The sequence below is a fragment of the Ictidomys tridecemlineatus genome, chromosome 11, assembly GCF_052094955.1.
Source record: "Ictidomys tridecemlineatus isolate mIctTri1 chromosome 11, mIctTri1.hap1, whole genome shotgun sequence".
Lineage (NCBI taxonomy): Eukaryota > Metazoa > Chordata > Mammalia > Rodentia > Sciuridae > Ictidomys > Ictidomys tridecemlineatus.
In genome coordinates, this window is record NC_135487.1 from 28154451 (window position 1) to 28169770 (window position 15320).

Genomic DNA, 15320 nt, shown 5'->3' on the forward strand with positions numbered 1-15320 from the left:
TTTCTATGGAGTGGTAGGAATGGAGGCCTGTGTGGGATGAGAGGAGGTTAGCAACAGCTAAATACAATTGCTGCTGCAAAGACTGTGGCTCAGAATGACCTGGGGGCAGGGTAAGATGAACAAATAAGTAAGTAGAAGAATAGAGCTTTAGGCCCAGCTCTGCCATAGCTTTGTTTGACCTTGGCCTCTGAATCTTCCCATTCCTTTGGAATGGAAGAGATGCTAATAACAGTCAAATACAATATTGCACATGATAACACTTTGTAAATTGTATAGTGTGTGAGGAATTATATTATCACTCTGTTATTACATATATAGTCCTCTCTCCCCTTTTGGCAGGGGGACAGGATCTCTACATGTTGCCCAGGCAGGTCTCAGATCCAGGGTTCAAGTGACCTTCTTGCCTCAGCCTCTCCTAGTAGCTGAGATTATAGGTGTATATCAATGTACCTGGCCCGTAACCCTTTCTAACATGTCACTGTCTGCAGCTGGGTTACTGTTTCAAAGTTTTTGAAACTCTTGTAACCCCTGTTGTTTTCTAGCAAAGTTTGCTCTGAAGTGAATTATCAAATATTTACTAGACCATACATATGAAATTCACTGCAGCTAGGGGCCACAAACAATTCTTTGGGGGTATTGAGGTCCTCAGCTGAAAAAATTATTTCTATTTCTCAGTGTCACCTAATTACCATCTGTATACCCATCTAGCTGAGCACTTCAGACATGATGTATAGTCTTAAAAAAGGTACCCAGGTGCTGAAGGAAATCCTCTTTGAGAATGAATTCCTGCTAATGCGTATAGACAAAGAAGAGTGCTAAAGTCTGAAAAAAAGGATGCAGAGAAGACTAGCCAAGGAATAAATCTTGAGAGGCACATTTCATTGGGACTGAGGAAGAAAGAGCTGAGTGTGTTAGGGACTGTTAAGTCAGACCATCCAGATGAGCTGAGTCCTTAAGAGACAGGCAGCCTGATCTCCTTTGGTGAGCCTGGGTTTCCCCAGGCTCATAGCAGGAAGGATCCCAGCTGGTGGCAGAACCGGACCTGTAGCTCAGTGGTTTTGATAGCCACAAGTTAGTGCGTTTAATCCAATGCTTTGAAATGGTATGTCAACATATCATATGTTGAGAAGAAAAGAACAACAAATAATGGTGGTGGTTCTGTTTTTCCAGAGTTCCTCAGCAGTCTATTATTCAAATATGCCTAGTACTTTCCCGCCCCCCCCCCTTGGACTGAGGATTGAACCCAGGGATACTTTACATTGAGCTACGTCCCCAGTCCTTTTTATTTTGAGATAGGATCTCACTATGTTGCCAAGGCTGGCCTTGAACTTGTGATCCTCCTGCTTCAACCTCCTGAGTCACTGGAATTATGGGTGTGTGCCACAGTGCCCAGATACGTCTAATATATTCTAAAAGTAAACAATCTAGGCTGGATGAGCAGGTAGAGGGTTATTATAGGATCTTTCAGGGAGAAACAAAGGACATACTCCAAGAAATTATTTCTTTTACGTTAATAGTGTCTTTCATATTTAACATTTGTTTTGGGCTTACTGATATTTTCTGTGTGAATCATAATTTAAGTTCTGGCCTTACAACTCCAGAAAGCCATGAAACAGCACCGTGGCCTTCAGTACTAGTTCCAGAGTCTCCCACCTTGATGTTCCGCTCCACTTGCAGCTGCCCCTTCAGCTTTTTACTGCTTTCATTTTTTGACTTAACAGTTTCTCACTGGCAAATTTTGTGCATGGTCTTGTTCTTTCTCTCTCCCCCCACGTTTACTTCTTAATGATTCTGTCATCTTTTTTTTTTTTTTTTTTTTTTTTTTTTTTTTTTTTTTTACTGTTCTGAGTCCTTAGACCCCTATCTTTTGGATTGTGATTGACTGAATTCAAACAGAAGAGTCCAGACAATGTCAATTTCACTAATGTATTTTTTTTTCCCAATTTCCTTATCACATATCCTGCAAATGCTGAGCAAAAAAAAATACACATCCTATGAGAGAGAAAAGGAGTTTTGATTAACATTGGAGCCCTGTGGTCTGTTGTGCCTGCTTCACCTTGAGCAGTTACAGTATGCTTACCCCAGGGAACAGTGCAGAGCAAGACTTGGACAGCAGAACAGGATGGTACTCTGTACACAGAGACTTGCTTATTATCACAAGCTAGGATATTTTGAGTCCCTGTGTCTGTTGTGGATCAGAATTATAGCAAAGCTGATAAGTCATGGATATAGCTTATATAAAGAATCCACAGATGGTACAAGGCCTGTAAGTTAAGTAACTTTTCATGGGGTCAAGCTCCTATACAACCATTGAAAAGGTATTGTTAAGATTAACTGATATTGTGTATGTGTGTGTGTGTGTATCCCTTTTTTTAGCACGAGGTAGAACTAACATCGAACTTAGAGAGAAATTCATCCTACCAGAGGGGGCATCCCAGGGAATGACCCCTTTTCGATCACGAGGTCGAAGATCCAAACCATCTTCCCGGGCAGCTTCTCCCACCCGCTCTAGCTCAAGTGCTAGTCAGAGTAACCACAGCTGTACATCCATGCCATCTTCTCCAGCAACCCCCGCCAGTGGGACCAAGGTATGTGCTGACCTCCCTTATGGCCTCCTTCCCCATTCCCATCTTGGGCAGTGTTCGTTGTTCAGGGTAGCCTCTGAAAGACTCCCAGGAAGAGAGAGACATAGAAACATGCAACCAGCTCTACCTAGTATGTCCAGGCCCTGGCACAACACACAAATATGCGGACTTTAAAATGTTTACAGTGGAATAGACAACATTAAATACACATAGACAACATAAATACACATTCAGGCCAGTTACATCAGAAGGATTTCTTTCTTGTCATTGCTAGTTTGAATTTGAGACCCAGAAATCCTAGTTTTGAAAACTCAAGCACTGTGTATGCAGCTGAGCTAACAAATAATTTTACTCTTTCAATTGGTCATGTATAAAGAATGCTATTGCCTTTCTGCCTGGTCCCTCTTGTCCTGTTGGACTGATGTGCGTTTTATTTTGTTTTCTATTTCTTTAAAATTTAGTGTCTTCTATTTTATTTATTTGTTTATTTATTTATTTGTTTCTGTTCCCAATTTGTCCCCTTTCTGTTCCACTTTCAATTGTTCCCCTCCTTCCCTTTGGATTTTCGTTTCACAGACTCCACTTCAGTTCTCTCGCTGTTATGACAAACCCTGGTTGGTAAACAGTAAGGCTGGCACCCCTGTCAGGGACAGCCATTGTCCTGACCTCCAGCTGCCCAGCCCCGAGGTAGAGTATGGCTTTGCTGAGTGGGGAGATGGTCAAGATGAAGCCCTCGATCATTTCAAGAACCTGCCCAGCTCTTCTTCCTGACTCGAGCCCACCTCTCCTTCATTCTTATGTGCTTCTGGCACAGCTGATTCATCTGGTTAAGTGTTTTCAGGAGTTTCTAACTCGGATTCAACAAAATTGGAGATAATTGAGAGATACCTAAAACTAGATCAAATTTTTAACAGTCTTCAACATGATATTTGTTCAGTGTGGTAAATAATGGTCATTCCTGGTGACTTGTTTATTCGTTTTGTTTATAGTGGGGCCTCTTGGAGTCTCCAAATGTCAGATACACAGACGAGTTATGAACACTTGAAATTCAACTACGGCGCATGTTCACCAATATTCTATCTTTGCTTACAACTGGAGAGTGGTTGGCACCACCCACCCTGACACCTCCCCAGGGTGGTTGGTACTGCCACACTGGCCCAAGGCATGGATATTGTCTATTTCAGGCAAGCGCAGTATCAGTGACCACTGCTCTGGGACTCCGATTTTAACTTTTGAATTCCTTGGCCGAGCATTGTGGGTTTCTATAGCCTTGATTTGAAAACACTTGCCAGCAATGAAGCATGTTCAAATGCAGCCGTTAAAATGCCTAAAGAGTTTTAGAAGAGCAATGTTTCAGAAACAAAGCATGGACCAGCAGCTTGTCTGATCACAGTACATTTTTGCATTCTGGCTCCTACAGGGAAACTTTGGGTTCTCGTGCCTCAAAGCATGGCATTGTCTTTTGTCAGGAAAAGCTTCAGGCAGACACTGGGGAGGCACAAGAAGGCAGCGGCTGTGAATGAACTGCTTTGGGATTCATCCTGCTCCTACCTAAAACTCTAGTTCAGAAATCTTTCTGGTTTAGAACATGATGTGGGGACTTGGTGCCATGAAACCCCAACATTTGACTTGTTGATCCTGCTTCTCTTTCATAATGGCTCCAGTTTCATGAAAATCTCAAAACTTCTAAAATTTTAAACATTTAATTATGAAATGCAAATTCTCATACAGTTCTGGTAGATGGGCTTTTGTCTTAAGGTATAATTTTTTATTTTCATTTCATTTTGAGGTTTCGGGTTTCTTTACTCATTGATGTCCTGTTGCCAGGCCATGTCCTCCCAGCCTGGAGTCTCTAGAGCTGGGGATTCCTGGCAACAGTGCTCGCTGGGGAAGGATGGCTTCTGAAACTGGTGCTCCTCTCCTGTGGGCCAGGAGAGTTCCTGCTTGAGTGTTAATCACTTTCTGTTGCTTTTACCTTTCCTTTATATAAATTAAACACAGCAAACACAGTGAGGTGGGTTGCTTTACTCTCCTATCTGTATAAACATCTTAAAGGTCCTGGAAAACAATTTATGCAACTGATTTCAAAGAAAAAATAGCATGTTGTGGTGTGAATGATTTAAAACAGTGTTTCAAGTATTCTTTTTCCTCCTAATTAAGTCTGTCTTTAAAACACACACGTTGATATGAAAAACGAAGCTCCTACTGGTCACTGGTAGCAGTAATAATAACACATAATTCCCAGTTTAGAAAATGTTTCTATACTTCATTTATTCATTCAACAAGGTTTTTTGTATTGTTTTCGATAGTAGGAATTTAACCCAGTGCTTTACCACTGAGCCACATCCCCAGCCCTTTTTTATTATTTTGAGATAAGACCTCACTAAGTTGCTGAGGCGGTCTTGAACTTGCCATCCATTTGTCTCAGTCTCCCCAGTCACTGGGATTACAGGTATGCGCCACTGTGCCCAGCTCAACAAAGTTTTATCAAATTCCTCTTTTGTGTCAGTTTTAGGTGCAAATGGATTAAAAAAAAAAGTCCCTGCCTTTATGAAGTTGAAGCTTAACATGGGAGAAAGCAGCAACAAGCAAGTGTACATGGTGTACATGTACGTCAGACAGTGATAGTACTGTGCAAAAACTACAGAAGCAAAAATGCAAGCTGTGTCACTTGAGTGGTGAGGCAAGACCTCTCTGATAGGTCAGCCTCTCAGCAGAGCTCCTGAGGGAAAGGAAGGGTGTGCTACACATTTGTTGGGGTAGGAGATTATGCAACAATGGTCCAGGCAGAGTAAAGAGCAAGAGGACAAGACTAGGGACCTCCCTGGGCTGGGAAGTACTAACCAAGAGAAAGTCTGGTAAAATTAAGTAGGAAAGGCAGGATTTACCCTTCATTTCCCAGGGAGAAGCAAAGACACTGGGTCAGTCACAGCCCAGGTGCAAACCCAGGCCTCCTGGATCCGCAGTCTTGTTCTGATCACAGTCCTTCTCAGCTATTTGGCCTAAAGTCAAGTAATTTTATCTGTACTTATCAACAAGGATATTAGACTAAAAGGTATTAGGCATTTTGAAATTTTAATTAGATCTTAAAAGTCTTTGGGAATCATCAGAAGCCATGAACATAGGACACTTTCAAAATATATCTTTGTTTTCCAGGACTTTTAATTTGTTTTTCAGTTGATCCGATATAAAGAGACTACATTGACTTTTTTGAAATGAAATTTTTGTCAATGATTTCACTAAGTAAATATGACCTTTTAAAAATTTTTTTTAAGGTTATTCCATCAGCAGGCAGCAAGTTGAAACGACCAACACCAACTTTTCATTCTAGCCGAACGTCCCTTGCTGGTGATACCAGCAATAGTTCTTCCCCAGCTTCCACAGGTGCCAAAACTAATCGGGCAGGTAAGTATTTAAACAGTGAAGTATGTGTGAGGCAAGGGGTGAGTGTGCATGGCCAGGCTTAGAACTAGGAAGTCTGCTGGCAGTGATCCCTACCCGCTAAGGAGCTAGAGATAAAAACAGCACTTAGTGTATCCAGAAAGAAGGACCTGCAGGTTTTCAAATGACCTTTGCTGCTTTTCCTTCCAACTACAATTAGCTCTAACCTTGCCTTCTGAGAGCTGGTACTTCCACTCCCAAAGCTGGGCCACCTGGGGTTTTTCCTCATTGGGGGTTTTGTTTGTTTATTGCTTTTTGCAGTGATGGTGGAATTTTGCTTTTGGGGAAGTTTTCGTTTTATTTTTGGTTTTTGTTTTGAGACAGGTTCTCACTAAGTTGCTGAGGCTGGCCTTGAACTTGCAATCCTCTTGCCTCAGCCTCCCAAGTTGCTGGGATTACAGGTGTATGCCACTACACCCAGCTGAGCCACCTGTTGTTGATCAGAAATGATCACAGAAAAGAATATGAAAGAAGAAAGGGCTATGGGGCTGGGGATGTGGCTCAAGCGGTAGCGCGCTCGCCTGGCATGCGTGCGGCCCGGGTTCGATCCTCAGCACCACATACCAACAAAGAGGTTGTGTCTGCCGAGAACTAAAAAATAAATATTAAAAATTCTCTCTCTCCTCAAAAAAAAAAAAAGAAGAAGAAAGGGCTAGTCCATAGCTGGGCAGTTTGCTAGTAACTTTACCAACACCTTATATTTATTACAGCCACTGGTGAACTGAAAAAGTCCAGGAAAGGTTGCATCTGCTTACTGGCTGATGTTACTTCTGGGAATTCAGCTTCTTTCCTGGCTCTCTGCTTCCAGTTCTTCACCTCCATCTCTGTCTACCTGCATATTATCTCAGTGCTCACCCGTCTGTGCTGAGGTTGGAGCAGACCCACTGACTCCACTTTGGGAGCATGGCAGCTGACAGCACTGCTGGCAGAAGCTGCTTTCTGTCCCTCAGGAGGCCAGCTTCTCAAGTACACTCACAAGCCAGAAAGACTCAGGGACTGTGTAGATGAAATAATCAGGGTTTAGTGAGGCTGTGATTTGCCCAAGCCTACACAGCAATCAGGTGGAATTAGGATCAGCACCTTACCCTGTCATTTGGTCACTGGTTCTTCCACCCCATATCTTCTTTATTAAGTCTTCTGCTTTTTTCTTGAATTCCAGACCCTAAGAAGTCAGCCAGCCGCCCTGGGAGTCGGGCTGGGAGTCGAGCCGGGAGTCGTGCCAGCAGCCGGAGAGGAAGTGATGCCTCTGACTTTGACCTTTTAGAGACGCAGTCTGCTTGTTCAGACACTTCAGAAAGCAGCACTGCAGGAGGCCAGGGCAGCTCCAGAAGAGGGCTCACCAAACCTTCTAAAATCCCGACCATGTCCAAGAAGACCAGCACTGCCTCCCCCAGGACTCCTGGGCCCAAGCGATAACGCTGTACAGGCACCCATGCCGCTGTCCTCTTTGAATCCTGCTCCACACATTGGGTGTATATTTATTCTGAACGGGAGAAGTTATATTGTTAAAAGTGTAAAAGAATAATTGTGTTATGAAGCTGCCTTATTTTTTTTCTTTTTGTAAGTTACTATTTTCATGTGAATATTTATGTAGATAAAATTTGCCTCCTGGTAACCCTGTAATGGATGGGGTCCAGAAATATTTGAGAAAAACAAGTGAAAAGGTCAAGATGCGAATGTGTATTAAAAAAAAAAAAAGCCTCTTAATAGGGTTTCTGCGTGGTGCAGGGGTTGTAAACCTGCTTTATCTTTTAGGATTATTCCTAAATGCATCTTCTTTATAAACTTGACTTGCTATCTCAGCAAGATAAATTATATTAAAAAAATAAGAATCCTGCAGTGTTTAAGGAACTCTTTTTATAAATCACAAGACACCTCAATTAGCAAGAACTGAGGGGGGAGCACCTACTGCATTTCCATTGTTTTACTGTTGTATGATGTTAACTGAAGAGAGGAATCCTAATCTAGGTGGCGTTTCCACAGGATACAACAAAGGAGTTTATTGCAATACTGTCTTGGAGTACTGTCTCAGTACTGGGTGTTTAAAGGACACATAGCTGCTAGAATTCAGGGGTAAATGTAACTGTTCATAAAACGTCAGAACATTGGGGTTTTAAACTGATTTGTAATTATTCAGCCTTGCCACCAATTACTCCTGTACTCACCAGGACCCAGACCTTTGGTGAGGGAGAATCCTTAGTGGCATTGCGAATTACAGATTTGTTTATCTGGCATTTTTTGCTGTTTATTCAAATGGTCGATCAACTTCCCACAAACTGAAGAATGAATTCCATGAGCCTATTCTGAAAATGTGGGCCTCAGACAAACACTTGCTCATTCTCTGACAGAGCTCACCAGCACACTCGTTCACCAGTCCTGTCTGCTTCTGTCTTTTTTTTGTGCGTAATAAAGTCAACTGACCAAGTGACCACAAAGAGGGGCAGTCTGGGGCTCCTGTTTTTTAGCTGCTGTTCCTCTTACAGCTCCGACCATGTTGCTGTGTGATTATCTCAATTGGTCTTAATTGAGGCAGAAACTGAAGCTCTACCAATGAACTGTTTAAAAACAAGACTCATTTTGTATTAAAATTGCTTGCAGTAACAATTGTTTTGTAATTCCTGATTTTATTTTCAATCATTATCTTATATTTAAGTGTTCCCTAGTGTATAATAGTGTTGTAGGTACTTAAAATACGTTATTCAAATCGAGTATCTTAATGGATCTAGAACTTGTTGACAGTTTAATCCTTGTTAATTTTGTTTAACAAGGCAACAAATATACACAGGTTTGTAGAGAATCTGCCCCACTTACATGATTAAACTAATAGCAATGTGTAAAAATTTCATACATTAGAAATTACAAAATCCTGGGGTTTGAGGCAATGGGCCAGTTTCCCATAATATGCTGAAATCTGTTTAAATGGTAGAATTTCAGAAGTGGAAGCAAAATTGGTCATCGTTTTACCATACAGAAGGCTTGCTTTGCTCCCCAGACTCCATGCCAGTGAAAGAAAACATCTTTTTATTTTGGAAGACGAGGATCTACAGGTTTAAGTAGGAAGTTGGGCAGAGATACCGTTTCAAATGTGTCCAGTTTAACTCCTTTGTTTTCCTATATGGAGAAAATGAGTGAAGAGTGATTTCCCTGAAATCACAGAGTGAGTAAATGGCAGAAAAGCACTTTAAACCTGATCCTTGACTTCTTTAAGTCTGGCATTTCTCTTTCCTCCAGCCTGTAGTTGGCTTTAAATGAGAAGAATAACCAAAATTAACTAATTCTAATAACATGAAAAAGACAACATGATAGGAAGGGCCCAAACTCAGACCATCAATATTCTTGGTCATCAGACCACCTTCCCATTATGATACAAGAATTTGGCAAAATATATTTACCAAAGCTGTTTTGAGGCCTAATTTCCAGATTAGGGAAGTATACAACTTGATGGGTCCCAAGGAAGTGCTTAGGGTTCTTCAAGCTGCCAGGACTTTGCAGAACTTTTCACCCCCATGGACTTCTGCCTCTAGGCCTCCTGGCAACAGAAGCATGCTAAGTCTTTCCAGTAAAGTTCAGCAGTGGTGGCACCCAAAGAAAGTGTATTTCCACTCAACAAGTACCTGTATGTGAGACCATGTACAAAATAGACCAGAACAAGGGTTGAAATAGAATTATAGTTCTGAAAAATGGTTTAAAAAATGTTCATGTCTGTTAGGGTCTTCAATGATGTGATAAAAACAGTTAACGTTTATTGAGTACTCACTGCAGACCAGTGATTGTGCCAAGCACTGTGTACATTCTCATTTAATACTCATCCCAATCCTAAAATCACAAGTTCCCTTTTATGGAAGAGAAACAGCCAGAGTTAAGTAACGTTCAAGTCACAAAGCCACCAACCAACTGGGGAAAATCCTCCTTTTGACTACTTTCTCCAAGAAACTCTCCACACCTCAGTCCCCTCCCAGGTCTGCTGGTCTGGGGTTCCACTCATACTAATTGGCCTTCACTTCATGGCTTCCCCTCCTCTGCTCTTCCAGGCTCTTTGTTGGCTGGGAGTGCAGCTTTCATTTTGCCTTTGAAATGACCAATTTGGTCAATGGCCACTTTCGTTAAGTGAGGACAGCTCAGGACAGGGTCTCATTTGCTCATCTCTGGCTCAAGGCCACCCACTCAACAACCACCCTGGTTGTTGAATTGTGGGCTGAATCCTTTTGAGAGTCTAAAACCTGCTACTTTTAGGTCTACAGAAAAGTGAAGCCATTGTTGGGAGACATAGCTATCTTCACTCATCATAAATCAAGATAAATGGTTTCTGTCCTAAGAATCAGCCCAACACTGGGCTGCTTGCTGTCTAGCTAGGAGCCAAGCATTGCACAAAACATTACCTGGAAGTTACCAGCTGGACGAGAGGCTCCAAATGCTGTGGTGTGGGTTCATGGGGATGCACAGGGTACAGAGAGGACAATGAAGGGGAGGTGGCCAGGAGACTCAGCCCCTGACCCAGCTGACAAGAACAACCCCTTGAATCTGCCCTCCTGTCCTCAGAACCTGTGGATTCAGTCTCCTAAACAACTTTCTCCTCTGCCTCTCCATCCCGTCACCATGAAGGGTTCATTGTCAGTCCCCTCTTTTCCCAACTGCTGCACCTGCCCCCAATTCCAGACCCTGACTTCAGTCTCCCTGTAATCAACGTTCTCTGCATTCTGGCTCTGGTCTCAAATTGGTCACTTTCCACATTATCCATAGGTTAAAATTCAGTGTCTTTATGGGGCTTGCAAGGAGTGTGGAAATTTTTTTGTTGGGTAATAGAAAAACTAGACACTAACAAATGATTACATTACAATTTTAGTGGAGACAGGAGGATTGTGAGTTTGAGAACACCCTGGGCAACATAGCAAAACCCTGCCTCAGAGGAAAAAAAATTAGTCGATATTTAAAACCTTGAAGTTACCAATCAAAATGTGGTTTGGTTGGACATTATACCTTTATTTGGAGGTTTAAATTTGAATTCTCATGGGAGACATCATAATTACTAGGTGCCCAAGGACCTTATGTTGCTCCCTGCAAGGCCCTTTGTGGTCTATCCCTTGGCAGCCCCTCCAGCCTCTGTTCCTGGATCTGCCCTGCTCTCTGGGTTTCAATGAACAGCTAACCTCTAGGTGACCACCTGCCCCAGGCCAGCTCCACTGTTGTATCAGCTGGGGAAAGTCCCTTACCCTCAACTTCCTCATCTGTTAAAAAGAGGGATCCAGGGGCTGGGGTTGTGGCTCAGTGGTAAAGTGCTTGCCTAGCACACGTGAGGCTGGGTTTGATCCTCAGCACCACAAATAAATAAATGAATTAGATAAATAAAAGTGTCCATATACAACTAAAAATATTTTTTTTCAAAAAGAGGGTTCCAATTGTGTGCACCCCATAACAATAATATTAACATTACAGAACGGTACAGGACACACACTCTACATGCCTGGCAAGAGGCAGTGCTGTTACCTGCCATTATGATGCTCCCTGGAATCTAAGGGTCTTGACACAGGCCATTCCCTCTACTGCAGCACTTTCCTCCCACTGACATTTCCGGTCCAACGGAGCCAATTCCTTCTAGCCTTCGGAGCTCAGTTTAGGTGTCAGAGGCAGGCTAGCTAGCATCTGTAGCAAGACTAGGATCAGCAGTAGTGAACGCAGTGCGCACGCGGGGCCCGCTGGGTGGGCGCATGGGGAGAATAGATTGAGCACGCGTTGGAGGCCTCCACAACAGAGCACACAGAGAACCGCGAGGACTTCCAGAGACCGCAGAGCGCTGTGTTAGTTGGGACCCGAGGCCCGCTGCTGCTGGCAGAGGAACGTGCCCCTCCTTCGAGGTGTAGTTGCGCAGCTCCTCCAGATGGCACCTGAAAGTGCAAGTAAGGCCGGTTAACGTCTCCCCGAGCACTAAAGTGCGGCTGCGGGTCTCACGGCTGGCTGGACCAGGACTTGGGATCTCCGCCCCGCTGGGCGCTGGAGGACACGCCCTGCGGAGCGCCAGGTGCCTGCTTTTCCGAGACTGTGCCCAGACCCAGGGTTCTTCCGCAACGAGGCCCTGCATTGCTCTCATTCAGGTGGGTGGGGAACCCAGGACCATCTCGATGACGCTGACGCCAGGTCTACCTATGAAACTCTCCACTGCCCACCCACCCGCAAACACAGGGCTGCACCTCGAGTTCCTACCACCCGCAACTCCAGCAGCAACCCAGACCCTTCCAAGGCGCAGTTTCTGCTCATGGTCCCCGCCCCTGTGTCCCATTGGTCTATCTCGGGGAGGAGGCGGGGCTGAAGAGCTGCACCGACGGTCCCGCAGCTAGGAGGTAACTGTCAGGTCTGCGCTGCCGGGATTGCCACCGAGTTCGCCCGCTGTCCCTGCCCGCTGCGTCCTCAGCTGGCGGGATCGACCGACGGCAACAGACTGATTAGTCCCAGTCTCTGCTGTAGCCTATGCCTTGTGGCTGCGGCGGCCGCTTCCCCACATCCCCGAGCCCAGACAGGTGCCGCGCGTAGGGGGTTCTGGGGATTCCCTGAGACCCCGGGAGACGCCCGTTGTGTCTCCGGGACCTCAAAAGCTCAGTCTGCTGCTCGCCGTCGGGGCGTTCCCAGGCCGGGCTACGGAGCAGATGCGCTCGGGCTGAGTACTCCGGACCGGCCTGCCATGGCCTGGCGCCCCGCACAGCTCTGGCTCTTGGGCCTGGCGCTGTGCGCGCTGGGAGGCAGCCCTGGTCCGCGCCCCCTGCACAGCTGTCCCCAGCGACGGCTGGGCGATCGAGAACACCGCGACATGCAGCGTGAGATTCTGGCGGTGCTCGGTTTGCCTGGGCCACCCAGGCCCCGTGCGCCACCTGCTGCTGCCCGGGTGCCCGCATCTGCCCCGCTTTTCATGCTGGACCTCTACCACTCCATGGCTGGCGACGACGATGAGGATGGTGGGTCCCCGGAGCGACACCTGGGTCGCACCGACCTGGTCATGAGCTTTGTCAACATGGGTGAGTTGCAGGGGGCCCCAGGATGGCGTCAAGGACCCGGGGTGTGGCGGCCTCAGGCTGGCACTCCTGGGAGTGAATTGGGCTCCAGGAGAATTTGCGAATCCTTGGACAAAAGTGCCAAAACCTGCCCTGGGCAGGTAGTCAGGGATCTGTGACAGGACCTGTGGAGGTCAGGGGGAAGACTAGTAGTCAGGAGATGGAAGGTCTAAGAAGTGGCCCAGGTTCCCTGAGCTGTGAGGTGGACAGGAGCAGGCAGGATGTGAACTTCCAGGGGATACATTCACCCTGTCTCCAACCACACCCAGGCTTAGGGATCCAGTGATGTTGGGACCCACCTGGGTGGTACCAGGAAGACAGTTGGTCCTGAGAAGACTGGTGAATAGAGGCTGTGATACTGTTAGTGTGATAAGGGCTGTACTGAGGAGAGGGACAAAGTTCAGTGTGAAAGCCTGTGGTCATCATCAAAGTGACCAGAGCTAACTGACAAGCCTGAGTCCTCACATAGCAGATTCTTCCCTGTGCAGCACTGAGCCTGTGGGTGGAGTGTGCTCTCAGGGAGGGGCTGGGGAAGGAGTGGACAGACAGCTCCCTGCACCTGGGCTGTGGCCTGGCAGGGAGTGAGTGTCCAGGACTGTGAATGACCCAAGGGACAGCTTAGACCCTCTTCTTTCCCCCAGAAAAAAACTTGGCTCTTCCTATCTGCAGAAACCTCTCCTAAAGATCTCAAAGACATTTCCCTCTACTACTCTTTATTTATTTATTTATTTATTACTTATTTTTGTAGTTGTAGATGGACAGTGTGCCTTTATTTTATTTGCTTTTTTTTTTTTTTGTATGTGGTGCTAAGGATTGAACCCAGTGCCTCACCCATGCTAGGCAAGCACTCTGCCACTGAATCTGAGCCACAGCCACAGCCACAGCCTCCTCCCCCACTACTTTTGAATGTAGAGTCCTGAGTATTTGCTGCTGGTCATATCCTTCATGCACTTTGTCTCCTGTCTGTGGCTAGTGACAGGTAGGGGCCTGGGCTGGGACAGGCAGCAGGCTGGGTCTGGGGACCAGGTGATGCGGTGAGAGCAGGGACAGGACCCTTGCTGTGACTGCCAGCCCCCTCCACACAGAGCATCACTCCTGATTCTCCTGTGAACAGCCATGGTCTCCATCCCTACCACTCAGGTGAGGACACAGGGACCCAAAGAAGCAAGGGTACCACTAGGATAGACAGCTTCTATGTGGCCTAGTCAGGACAAACCTAGATTGTCAGGGCCTTGGATTCCAAATCCCATCTTCTCTGCATGTCTCATTGTGATCTGGGCCTCTGAGGCTGGGATTAACAAGCAGGTCTTTGTGCAGCCCTGGCTGTGGGCGGCACCCTCAGAAGGGCCTTCTTTATTCTGATGCACTCACTGCACTCTAGATCTCTCTCAGTCAGAGTAGTTTTAACTGGTAATTACCAAGGGTGTAGGTGGGGATTAGACACGAACCAGGATCTCTTCCGTGTTAGAGGCCCAGGCCCAACCCCAAAGATTGGGCCCCAGAACCACTGTGGGGTCTAATAGCAGAGTTGCTGTGGTGCTGACCCAGCTCCCCACCTGCTACCTCCAGCTCCATCTCTCCTGTCAGCTTCATCAGGCCCAGGAAGTGAGGCCTGTCCCTCCAGGTCCCTGACTGTTGATGGCAGTCTGTGGGACACAGAGCTGAGGTCTCATGAGGGCCTCCCACCAAAGCACAGGCCCCTTGGGGAGCAAGTGCCTTGGGAAGCCCCACATGATTTCCAGGACCTGCATTGGGAGTCAGGGCTGTGGTCAGAGCTGGTGACCCTGCCCCACTTGTCTGTCTATTCATTCATTCATTCACTCAACAACAGCCTGTAGACCCTTAGCTCCCCTCGGTCAGGATGAAGAAATGGGACTATTACTGTGTGGAGCAGAGGGGTCCTGTCCCTGGTCTCCCTATGCTCAGGCAAGGCACAGCCCTGAGGTTCTTGTACCACCACCTGGCCTCCCCTTACTTCCTGCATGTCTGCATCCATTATCTGTACCTTTGCATCTCATCCAGTCTGCAGGGGTGATGTTGGATTAATGAGATGCCTCCCATCCCTGATCCTGGGCTCTGTATCAGAGGAACCTTCTCACAGCTCTGCTCCACTCCTGTGCTCGAGCTTCTCAGACCTATCTGGCCTCTTCTGATGGAGGAAGGACCAATTCTGCATGTTCTTCCTGAATCCTTCCCCACCTGGCGTCAGTGGAGAGGCAGGTGCCTGTGTTCCAGATTGAGAAACTGAGGAACA

The 15320-nt window shown here is 46.2% G+C and overlaps 2 protein-coding genes and 1 long non-coding RNA gene across 28 annotated transcripts in view; 2 read left to right on the plus strand and 1 right to left on the minus strand.

The window, feature by feature from the left end:
- The window catches only part of LOC101963192 (microtubule actin crosslinking factor 1), a 347556-nt gene extending 338926 nt beyond the window's left edge, over positions 1–8630 (plus strand). For 20 of the 26 annotated variants that reach the window (XM_078025963.1, XM_078025971.1, XM_078025962.1 and 17 more), the window contains 4 exons: positions 2377–2588; positions 3162–3272; positions 5861–5990; positions 7186–8630. In XM_078025963.1, the coding sequence (XP_077882089.1) occupies positions 2377–2588; positions 3162–3272; positions 5861–5990; positions 7186–7442 (710 nt within the window). In that variant the 3' untranslated portion in view covers positions 7443–8630. The remainder of the gene's footprint in view (positions 1–2376; positions 2589–3161; positions 3273–5860; positions 5991–7185) is intronic. The other 6 variants (XM_078025975.1, XM_078025976.1, XM_078025977.1 and 3 more) reach the window with 1 other exon arrangement.
- A 2355-nt stretch (positions 8631–10985) lies between these two features.
- LOC144368004 (uncharacterized) lies at positions 10986–12267 on the minus strand. Its single transcript, XR_013427725.1, has 2 exons — positions 12212–12267; positions 10986–11908 (listed from the first exon to the last, which is right to left on the minus strand). It is a non-coding gene; the product is annotated as an uncharacterized LOC144368004 (long non-coding RNA).
- LOC120890728 (bone morphogenetic protein 8A) overlaps positions 11631–15320 on the plus strand; it is a 33841-nt gene continuing 30151 nt past the window's right edge. The window contains exon 1 of the mRNA XM_078025979.1: positions 11631–13030. Coding sequence (XP_077882105.1) covers positions 12700–13030 — 331 coding nt within the window. The 5' untranslated portion in view covers positions 11631–12699. The remainder of the gene's footprint in view (positions 13031–15320) is intronic.